Below are 12,615 nucleotides of genomic sequence, written 5' to 3'. Positions count from 1 at the left end.
TTCCCCTCTCCAATCAACTTTTTTATCAAAGTACGCTGTTCTTCTGAACAATGTCTTGAACGACCCATTTCCCTCAGCTTTCAAATGCATGTTCAACAAGTGTTGGCTTCATCCTTAAATAGGGGCCACCTGATTCACATCTGTTTCTTCACAAAATTAATGACCTCAGTGATTGAATGCCACACTGCTATTTTTTTGAACACACCCCTTTCAACTAATTCAACTAATTGCCCAATTGCACAGCCTTAAGAGCGTGCATATCATGAATGCTGGGTCTTGTTTGTTTTCTGAGAATCTACTGAACCTACTGGTAACTTGTTTGCCACGTAGCAATAAAAAATATACTAAAAACCTTGATTATTCTGGTTAGTCACATTGTACTGCTATTATTTTGAACAGGACTGTAAATATTTAAACTCAAGCTGCAAAGACAGCCCAGGTCAGTAGTTGGCAATGTGACACAATGTCTGAACACGTAATACACGTTTTTTTTGTACTTTACATAGAGACGATAAAATAATGTTTTCAAAAATGTCAATTTTGAAACCCATTTTCAAAAGTCTGCCTTTCTAGGCCCCCAAAATGCAGCAGTCTTATAAATGAACAGCCAAGCGAATAAAAAGCTGTCCACTTATTGTTGAAAATTGAGTCATGTAGTAAATAAATCTTATTCCTGATGAAAATAGGGGGTGACAAGATGCCCTTGATAACTGGATGACATGCAGACAGAAAGATGGGCATCACAGATGTTTGAAAGCACTGGTGTTATATAACCCAACCAGCTAAATTTATCTACTAATAATATTATCCACAAACAGAGTAGTAAACAAATCCAAATTTTGTCCCTTTTCCAAAACACACTCATAAAGGCAGACAGACATACACGTGAAATGAAGATCTGATCTTCAGATATTTCTGACTCTAATATAGTGATTAAGCTGAAGTAAGCTGTTGAGTGCTAGTGTTATAAGAGACCGATCGATGAATAGCTCTTCAAAGAGAATGTGAAAGATGTTTGGGTGGGGCAGACCTGATTTAAATTCTGCCCGAGTAGAGAGGAGCAGACACAAGTTTCTTCAGGCACTGCTCCCCATCTTTACTTACATTCTAGCACACTGACGGACATACACTTAACAGGTCACTTCATAATGCACTGGCTGCGTTCAAAATCTCTAAAATGCTACCTTTGGAGGCATCATTCCAAGGCAGAAAGGCTGTCCGAATTAAACACACTTCAATAGGATTGTACAGCATAACCCCAAACAGGAAGTCAATCCAAGGTAAAAATAATCCGAAGAATACCTAATCCCCCAGTGATCTGAGCAGCCGGTTAAACAAGCAAAAAACAAGCCTTTGTTTTCATTGTCTGTGGAACCAATGGAAATAGAGATGTTCACATCACCAAACCGACTACATATGCCCAAATTAACCTTTTGGTGTAGAGGCCATGTAAAGTGAGCAAAGATAGTAAACAATATCAACGTAAACAATATACACAGTAATAGGTCCCGCGTGAGGAACTGCTGAACTGAAATACTCTCGTCACCCAGACATCTCCTCACCAGTGATGTATCCATCACTCATTCGCCAGTTCTCCGCCCTCCCCTTTTCATCAAATTCTAAGAATAGTTGTGTCTTCCTGTCTTGTCTATTTGTCTCTTTAGTTGCTAAGGTAAAGATGGCCTTACATATGGCTAAAGTTATCAGCCACTGACCACCGTTAACTTTAACACTGTAGGAAAGGTAAGTAAAAATGGCTCCAGAATGCAGACATCACGGAGCCAAGTGGACAACCTGATTTAATAGGGCATTAGATATGTGGGTGGACAAACAAGCATGTGCAAGCCCTCACACATATAAAACATTAACAAGACTACACTTTTTTTGCTAAACACAATAAAACATACACAATGCATAGAGATGACTTTAGATTCTTAGATAGAAGCCTGAATAATAACAGCTTTTATTAAAGTCACTTATTTATTAGTCTTGAGCCAGGATTCAGGTATCTGAGACTAATTTTGCAATCCTACATTCGCGTGGACATAATAATTTAATTATTGTACAAACTTTAGTATGTATTATGTAAACCTGCTTAAAAAAATTGAAAAACAATTTGTTGCATACGGCAAGCCATAAAACACGATTTTTTAATCTTTGGTTGTGTTTTTGAACAGCACACGACTTCTCTTGTTCTCTTTTGATTGACAGGATATATCGGCCATGGCTATCTGCTGTTTTTAAAATATTGATGAATACAGATTATTGGCTGATATATTGGTGCATCTCTAATTAACACCAAGATGAAATGTAAAACATGACATTCTATAATTCGATCTGTGTATCTGTGTGTGAAAATAATAATAAAAAAAGGAAAAACAGACTCTAGACTGTCATGCTTATCGCAAGGTAAATGTATGGTAATAGGTGTTAAACTGCAATGCTTTGTGGGATACACCATGGAATACAAGTTTCATGAGGAGTCTGATGCAAGACTCAGCGAAAGTTGGCAACATCCTGCAGAGGTCAAAGGAGGGATGCGGAGATGGGGGGGAGGAGTTGAGCAGCAGACGCAACACACTGGCTAAATCTTAAGAGTATTTTGTGTCAGGGGCCATTAACAGACCCATGTCACTTCATTTTTCCTCACACAGCCCAACACATTTAATGACTGCAGGGCTTCTTCTCCTGATGTGAACTTCCTTTGAATCACTGGCCATAACCCAGGAACCAGTCCTTTCAACCAGTCCCTGCCTATGGGTTTTGTGAATATTTAACACAATATTTAAAAGTTTTAAAAAGAGCTTGTGACGAAACCAGAAAACTCTAACATGACTCTGGTCTAAAGTGAATAAAGTGCCGCACACATTTCGGAGAATCTCTGTAAATTTGAGCAGTTGGGTCGTCTTTCCCAGAAAAAAAGCTTGAAAAATGTAATTCGTCTTGACGAATCATGACATCATATCCGTAAGCAAAGAAGAGAAGCTGGCCGCTGCATCACATTCACTTCAGTGTTTACCACAGGTGGCACATCTGCCGGGCGGATGGGTGAAAGTAGATAACTAATATGGGTTTAGATCGGTTGCTTTTGGATGTGGATGTACTAGGATACTAGATGTACTAGGATGTACTTGTGCCATGTGGATGTATATTGACAGATCTGCTCTGATGTGGTGATTATAGACATCAGATTCATTTGCGCAGAGTAGCGTAGTAGAACATTACAATTTTATATTTCAATCAATGATGGCGAGAGGCCAGAGTTACAAACTGCAGCTTTAAAATATGTAAATATGGACTAATATTAGGAGGTTAAAAGTGATACATTACATTATTATTAATGATTACATTATATAATAATTATTCAGAAATACTGATCATTTTCATTAGTTTAACAGAACCATTAGAACAATGCAATACTTCTACAACATTTATTGAACTTAATTAACAAATTGAATGTTAATTTCTACATTGAAAACATTGTTGTATAAATTTATATTAGTTAATTTATTATGAACAAACATGAATTAACAAAGAACAAGCATACATTAATAAATTAACATTACCATTAGTGATGCGCGGGTCGGGGATTTCAAACCCACAGGTCCCGCTTTCATGAAATATTTGGCCCGCCCCAACCTGCCCCCCACAACTGTATCTATTTTTATGCACCCGCGACAAACTAGGTATTTGTAAAGGCTTTATTTCAGCCAAAAAGTGACAATATCTTTAGCCCCCAACCCACAGGCTACCCGCGGAGGCGGCAGGTTATGAGATGACCCGCGCATCACTAATTACCATGGTAGTTTATGATTCCTTGTGATGATACCTATAGATTTTACTAATTTGTCTGTATGGTGATCTGCAAGCACATTTAAATAACACAGGGCACCAGGCAGTGTATAAACTCAAATTACTGATTAGTGAGTGATCTGATGCAGTTTCCAATTGTTGTTAAAAAGGCCTATGGTTCTACCATTGCATATTGCCACCACTACTCCTGACCAGCAGGAGCAGAACTGAAATTGGCACTGCTCAGTCCTTTGTGCTTTGTAATGGCTTTGTACTGTGATGGCTTTGAACTTTTCCAACTTCCCCTGGCTCCTGGCCCTGAGGAAGTACCGACGAGGCACGCTCAAGCCCCAGAAGTCACAGTGAAATTGCTTTTGGCCCGACAATGGAATTGCTATTGTCTTAATTTAATCCTATTTGTCTGCTCCTGCTCTCCTATGGGCCGTGGTTCAGCAATGAGTTCTCATAAGACTTCCACACAATGACCTCCAATTAATCCTCCGTATAAACAAACAATGTAAGGTACGTCACTTTTAATGAATAATTACATGCTTACTTTCATATTTTCTTGCTTTGAATTTTGTGCAGTTTAATTATAATGTATTATAATTAATGATGCAGTCAAAACCAAAAGCGTGAAAATGTTTGTTTTGGTAAATCACATGGGTCATAACGTCGAGAATGTCCTGCTGATTTAAAGTTCTGACATTTTAAAAATAATACATTAGACTACCTGAAAGATGTGTGACAGAAATCTTAAAAAAAAACTATCTGGGAAAAAATATAGGCTATCAATTCTACAATGCAATGTGAAGCATGCATTGTTGCAGATCCTAAAAAGAAATGCAGACCAACTGGCCAAAGTAAATGTTGACTGCATTTGGCAAGTGTTACTTTTGGCCTCCTACACAGAAGGGTTTATGCAGATGTCTGCCCACATGAGAAGACATAGGCAGTGTATGATATCCTCATTTAACAGATTTTACAAACAAACCGATCCGTCCATCTCACAATGGCAAACACAATAACAAACACAATATTCCAGCAAATACAATTTGGTACTGTATGGTGCATTTTTACAAACCTCTTGTATTCCTGTGTACAATTCTGATCAGACCATTTTCTGTAAATCAACAACATCTTTCTCTGATGTGCGGTACTCACCAAAATGCAGTCCACTTTTGATTGTACAGATTTGCTGCAAAAAAGACAGGAGAAAGAAAAGGTATGTTAGTATGTTACAAGGGTAACTTGAGAAACATTTATAAAGCAGACAATTATTAATAAATCAGTGGCATTCAAAGCATCTTTCCATTCTCTAACCCACAAGCCCTGTGCGGCTCAGACAAATATATCCTCAGGAACGCATGTGCTCATACACAAAAAAAAGGTATCTTGCATTAATGTTCCGTTGCATAGAAGACCTATAAATATTTCCACCAATCAGAATGTTTAAGAGACTAGTATAAACCAGTATGGAGTCTATATTCAAGTATATAAGAGTAGAGAAGGTCAAATTTGAGCTCAGGGCAATGTGTTTCCTTGTGGTGACTGAAGAATAATTTGAAACAAAATAAATAAATTTTGATTTGCTCCGTTAAATGACAATTTGTGCATTATACAATGCCCTATTCACACAAAGATTATGGAAAATACACAAAAATATTACCATCAGAGATTTCTCTCTCAAGAAACCATGCACAAGCTTTTTCCCCCCGATTGATCAGACACTAGCGCATGACGTGCTCTCCTACACTGCAAAAAATGATGTGTTCATTTTTTACACATTTTGTGTGTCATGCCATTTAAGGCGTTACTTCATGTTAAAATAAATGAAAGGGCCAACACAAGTTGTGTTAAAAACAGTGACGGGAGTAACGCGTTACAAAGTAATTCCGTTACTGTAATTCCACTTCTTTAAGTGGTAATGAGCATGTAACAAACTATTTTTTTTATTAAGTACAATTACTGAAATTTAAATGAGTTGGTTACTCGTGTTACTCTATTTTGTGATAAATGAACACTGCAGACAAGACATTTCTGAAATAATGTTGCAGGACCGTGGTGGACGGCACAATGAATAATAACACAGGAGGTGTGTTAGTATAGGGACAACACATTTAAGCTAAGAAGCTTAAGACAATTTTGATATTAAATACATTCAGGCTGGCAAGACATAAAGACATACAAGACCAAAGTGTGCAATGCAAGGTAGTAGGGGCCAAATCTTTCTTACTGTGGGCCCCAGGCCAACTCTACTGTCCAACCCTGATCTTCAATTTACTGATCACCAATGATACGCCACATCCAGTGGCTTTCGATTACAAGATGTCCAATCACGCAACGTTTGCTCCAAGATCGGGACTTCTTAATCCAATATAAAACCTTTTAGCCTTATGGCTCAGTCCACAACCGAACAGCATGTGTGTTCTTAGAGAGTAAGTTGCATGTTTGTAATGAGAGGAGAAGGAACTAATGAACTGTTACTAGGCAAATTCCAGGTTTGGTCCCATGTGACTTCAAGCCAGGTAGCTCTCATTAATCTATCTCTAGGTAGTCTTGAGAACGATAAGGGACTGCACATTCATTGTCATGGACAGACTTGTGTCACTTCCCCTGGAGACAACATGTCTGTTTTAGGCATTTTCAAGCAGACACTGGACTTACATAATAAGCTGAACATGTTAATACCAACACCAAGTTTAACACTGTCTACCTGATACACAGATACCAAGTTTTTTACTGAAAAAAAGCATACCAAACAGCATATATTTGGACATCATCCAACCAGAAAGGTTACATCAAGGTTGTTCTTGCCAAAATAACAATCGTCTAAATGTGTTTTAATTATTAATGGATCCAATTTGAAATAGTTGGCAACCTGTCAGATGCATAATTCTGCTGCATAATAATATCTGATCACAAAGAATGAGTCAAGCATTTAGTCTAACATTAATGTCGAAAAAAATACAGATGCTTCTGTAAAATGTTGATATTAAAATAAGAATAACTTGCAGTTCTTCTACAAGACTGGAAGTACAAAGATTATCTGCATATTTATGAGAATATGGGAACCTCTGTGTCTGAATCATTGGAGAAAGTGTAACAGTCTCCGACCTTTGACCTTTTCCAGTAAATTAACCAAAAAGAGTGGTTGTAAGATTACCAGTAATTTACTGGTAAGCGCTATGTGTGAACACAAAAATATAGATTACCAGCCTTAAGTGCAAACAGTGTTTTAAGACGCATTTTGGTTTGACGTCGTCTAATGCAATGTTGTTTGGTCACGAATACCGGAATTACTGTGTTGAAGATTTTATTGTCAGCAGAGAGGGAGCAGTGAGGGGTGGAAAAAGCCTCCATGTAGTAACATGGATTAACACACAATATTCTGGATTTCATGTAAAAATGTATATAAATTATATGGCTATATAAAACAAATATGCTGCAGATACAAGTAAAATGTAGCTAATAAGAAAAAAACATGAAGTGGAATCATTATTAAACAAAGTAAAATGTGTGTTCTTCCTATAAACAGTGGCCTGATTTAAGCCAGACTTCTGTTCTGTCTGTTGATCACTGCCCCTCCCCCTTTAAAACCCCTCCTCCAGCTGGCCGCATGTGCTCGGATCACAACAAAAACGTAAACAACTGCCTAAGACAGACAGACAGACAGAGTTAGGAAAGGATCGTGGCAGATGTCTTTATCTTTTGCTCTTGACTAAGGTCATCCTGAACAGAGGGTGATTGTCTGTGTGCCTTATAGATAAATCCACATGAGTTGTGCTAACTGAGAACAGCCATACATCACAACTGAGACAAAAAATGCAGCATGACCTACATGTACAATTTGTGTGTGTGTGTGTCTGTGTAATAGAGAGAGAGAGAGAGCGCAAGCATGAGGTTGTGGATGAGAAAGCTGAGGTTGCTTTATCTGTCACTCTGTAGATGGTTTCAACGGACGCACATGCCGTGACGCGATTACCTGTCTGGTCGGAACTTTACTTCCGGTTTCAGGGTTTTTTTAATGGTCTGACTAGTTGCTAAACTGAAATCTTGAACAAATACCTCGTCGAAAATAATGTTTTGTAGGGATGCACTGATACCGATACTGGTATACGGGTATCAGCCTCGATACCACATTTTCTAAAGTACTCGTACTCGTTAAAAGTCCCCCGATACCTGGAATCGATACCACGGTCTGAGAAATGTCTATGTTTGAGCGGCGTGTAAGGGGTTCATGCCTCTTGTGTTGTCCAAAGAGGCAGAGTTTACAACAAACTGGAAAACTAGTCCTTTGTTTTTTGTTTAATTATATGACTAAAGCTGTTACCTGTAAATTTAAATCATGTTTTTTTATTAAGTACTCGGTATCGGTATCGGCAAGTACTGAAATGCAAATACTCGTACTCGTATTCCAAAAAAGTGGTATCGGTGCATCCCTAATGTTTTGGTTTTCTAGGTAATCTACGTGTTGTTTATTCTGCTTGTTAAATAAATAAACTACTTTAAAAGGATTTTTGTTATTTATTCTTAGCGGAGTTAACCGGAAGTTACGTGTTGACTACGAAGGCCGCTTGTTTATGTTGTTACTGCTGAAACCGTCTATACGAACAGACACTCTCTTTCATATACATACTGATAAATCCACTGAACCCACTGAACTCCTCCAGTGTAAACAAAGAGTTGTAAATTAGACCCGTTTACACCTGATATTAAGATGAGTATTTTGGTTGATCGGATCATAAGTGAACAATGCTAACTACATGTGTAAACAGGGTGTACAACATTTTGAAGTCATCCACCTTCAACCGCATTCATTAGTCGAAAACGCATTCGACCGGATTGCTTTTGTTGTGTAGACACTTTTGTGGTGTAGACCCTTTTACAGCTCACGTGATCAAATAGCCTGCGCACGCATTTTTTCAACAGAAGTGGTGTTATTCCCCATTGGTTCTAACGTGTTAGCAACTCAGAAAGTTTATTAAAACGGTTTCCCACCCTCAAAATGTCTGGTTGTTGCGTTTGGTTGCACTAATGTAATAAACTAATATACGTATGTTTCTGGTAACTTTATTTTTGGCCATCTGCTAACGTCTTCTATCCACTCCACTATATTACACGGATCTGGTACCTGTGTTGAAAATGTTGATAAAGTCAACTTTTTAAAAAAATTACTAAATGTGCACACATACGCTGCCACATAATCATTGTGTACACACAGTAAAAGGGTCTATAGACACTCAAATGAGCCACAAAAGACCACCTACTCTCTGCCTACTGATCTAATGTTCAATGTACCGAGCACAATGTTTTCCCATCGGGCCTGACTTCTAGTGCAGGGGTTTTCAAACTTTTTGTGTGTGTGGACCACTATTTGTAATCAAGAATTTTCGCGGACCACCTCATAATACTTATTATAAAATATGTCTACACAAAGTCCTGAATTAATCTGCACATCAAAATAGGCTTACTAGCACTAAAACTATAACTGGTCATCACATCAGTACAACAGGTTTCTTAACCTTATATCATAATTATTTATATACATATTCTCAGTGTTGGGAAAGTTCACTTTCTACATGAACTAGTTTAGTTCACAGTTCACAAATTTTAAAATGAACTAGTTCAGTTCATAGTTCATATTTGAAAATGTTAAACTAGGTCACAGTTCCAAAAATGAACTAATTTATAGTTATTTTTTCCCATATTATTATTTTTAAATGATTGCCATTATAGCCCATATAGAACCACCACAGACAGCAATTATTTGATCAGTTTTAACACTGAAGCTAAATGCGTCAGATTTCATCTTCATGTCCAACTTTAAATCCTTATCCAACCAGGGTTTACATTAGCATTGACTGTCTTTTAATTTTTGTATTTGCTTACACATACCTTGAAAGGCTAGCTGGGTGGGGGTCGCACCCCGGGCGAGAAGAGCTGCGAGGCATTGCGTGTATGACAACTCGCAGGTATTGCACACCACACGTGCACGTTAAATAGCGTGAGCTTAGTCAAAGTCTATTTCAAGATCCGGAATATGCGTTAGCAGCCTATGTTAATCGTTAACGATTTAGGACAAATATGATGTTATTTAATGTTAAACTATTTGAGTTGCGCGGCAGGAATTCCACCAGCGTCTGTGTTGTTGTGTTGACGCATGCAGCGTGACTGGTGAACACCGAGTGGTGGCGGTGTTGCCAGATTGGGTGTTTTTTCCGCTACACATTAAGGCCTGTTTACTATGGCAAGCGAAAAGGGTCATATTAACGCAATAAATGAATCGCGTTTACATCCAAACGCCGTATTTAACGGCGTTTAAAACAGAATTTGCGCCGCTAAATACGCCGTCGGGATTCCAAACGCCGAAAAAACCGCGCGAAAATCGGCAACAACGCCGTTATTTACGGCGTTTTATAATCCAATCAATGACGCCGTTTTGAGACGCCGTTTGTCTTGCCATTTACGCCGTAAATAACGGCGTTATCTTCTGTCAAAGACGGCGTAAAAAGCGGCGTTTGCTAGTGGTATAATGAGCCCCTCCCATCAATTTCCACAGCCAGTAGGTTTGAACCGTTCTTACCCAATCAATGATGAACTGAGTCAGGCCAGAGCAATTCATACTGATCATCCATGATGAAATAAGTGTTTAAAGATTACATGCATGCGCAGCATATCATAAATGGGCAGCAAATTATAGTTTTTTTCTCTAACGTTACTAAGATTAAATATATTACTATAGTAGCTTAAGGAAAATACTGCATCTCTGTATCATGTTAAAATAGGAGCGGTAATAGCACACCAACCTCATTTAAGGTGTCCCAATTATTAAGTAAATACCTCGACATTAAGTAAGGGGTTGAAATATTTCACAGCTTTGAGTAAACATGAAATCCCACCTGGTGTAACAGAGCCCAGATCAACTGTATAAGTCGATTAGTTATGAGCCGTCTCAATTAGCCTGGTGGTTAGAGCATTCGGTTCAAATGTCGAAGCTGCTGCGGTTCAAGTCCAGTATGGAGCGGATTGAAATTCTTATAATTTTGTTTTGTTTATCAACATCGCTTATTTTTTAATGAGACTGTCAATAAGAAAGGAACGCATAGAATAAGTATAATATAGTTTGTATATATATAAGTGATATTTCAAAAATATGTTATTTATCATACGCAAAAGTTAAGGCTACTGTCCACCGACATATGCTGTTTGAAGACAATTGTACGATTTTTGGAATGAAATACTTTTGTTGGTATTGCTTATTTCTTATGGATCTTAATCTCCATACATAAAGCCGTAAGCCGTGTGAAAGAGAGAAAGAAAGATGGAGAGAGAGCAAGCTGTGTTTACATGTGTTTGTAAGAGGCTACAAACTTTGTATAATAATATAATGAGAATATTTATAATATTTATCTGCGGCAATAAATAATCCATTTGAAATATATCAACATGTATTTATTCATTTGCTGGATGGTATCAGCACTAAGCGAAAAATTACTAACACTGAACTGCAATAAGTAAATGAACTAGTGTGCCCCGGCTATCAGTGGTTAATTCGGTCTCTTTTTCTATTAAACAATTTTATTAATTCACTGTATTTATTTCTATATTTGTTTTGGAAATGCTTTATTTTATCAAATGAATCTGCATGTTTTTATTGATTTTAAAGTTTGCCATTTAAATGGAACGGGCGGACTCGCAGTATTTCTGTCATGTCAGTTAAACTTGATGGAAATATGCGGTCCAGCAAAAAAACTAAATATTTTTAGATCATGTAGGCTAATATTTTAATTATTAAGTGTATTTGTTAAATAAATGCATTATCTGACAATCAGCATTTGTGATGGGACGCATCTTGGTTACTTTAATCATTTCCGTAAGTACAAATTATTGCTACAACATGATATTTCACACATCGTATGTGCTTCTTATTTTATAACAACAATATATGGCCCTTTTCTATTCTAACACGGAAGGTTCTATTATACAAGATTTAAATTTTTAAAAAGATAAAAAATGTGATTGATTGAGTCTGTGAAGAACTGACATTCATAAAACCCAGCCCTGGGCTGAAGTTTAATCGATCAGCGCTGCGGATTATTACTGCAAAGTTTTGAGATTTTTCAAAGAATAGCCATTTGTGTAATAGTTTTAAATATCATTGCATAGAGCATTTTGTATTATCTAGCAATTGGATGGAAATGTGAAAATATTACTCGTGTATTACTCGGAGAGCATTAGAATATAACAAAATATGTTTGCAGTTACATATTAACAATGTCATAGTCATGTATATTTATTTACACTCTTGTGAGTTATTGACAACAGCAAAAATATTCTCTGTCTAAAACATTTTCTTTTAACATCACGTTTTTTCTGAAAAATTGTACTTTCGTCACTGCTCTCCCCTAAATAAAATCCAAACTTCATTGAACTATTTAAAAAAAACACAGCAGACTGCTCACAATATGGATAATTTATGGAGTCCACCTGTTTAAATACTGTTAAAATACATGGGTTATTATTGTACAATAAAGTAATACTTTTGGTCCACATATCTTTGGTCTTTCCGGGCAGCTTACTCGATTACTTGTAAAGTAGGCTACATTTCTTGTATTTTAATCAATATATTTGAGAATGTCACACTTAGCCTATTTAAGTTTTAAAAACTGTAATAATTGCTTATTTAAAATCAATATTATTTGTATTTAACATCAACTTAAAAAAACTTTAACTATGATTTTTATTAAATATTTTTGGTTAAACATGTTAACATTTTATTATTTGAGTAAATGAAGGAAGCAAAAAAGTAGATCATATATG

The 12,615-nt window shown here is 36.9% G+C and overlaps 1 protein-coding gene across 2 annotated transcripts in view; it reads right to left on the bottom strand.

Annotated features, from left to right (window-relative positions):
• rfx7a (regulatory factor X7a) overlaps positions 1-12,615 on the bottom strand; it is a 40,639-nt gene that overhangs the window by 17,779 nt on the left and 10,245 nt on the right. Inside the window, exon 2 of one of the 2 annotated variants that reach the window (XM_073812635.1) lies at positions 4,957-4,990. In XM_073812635.1, coding sequence (XP_073668736.1) covers positions 4,957-4,990 — 34 coding nt within the window. Of the gene's footprint in view, positions 1-4,876; positions 4,991-12,615 lie in introns of those variants that run through there. The other variant, XM_073812636.1, reaches the window with a different exon arrangement.

The sequence above is a fragment of the Paramisgurnus dabryanus genome, chromosome 2, assembly GCF_030506205.2.
Source record: "Paramisgurnus dabryanus chromosome 2, PD_genome_1.1, whole genome shotgun sequence".
Lineage (NCBI taxonomy): Eukaryota > Metazoa > Chordata > Actinopteri > Cypriniformes > Cobitidae > Paramisgurnus > Paramisgurnus dabryanus.
The sequence above is the reverse complement of the archived record's forward strand: the minus strand, read 5'-3'. Positions and strand labels throughout refer to the sequence as shown.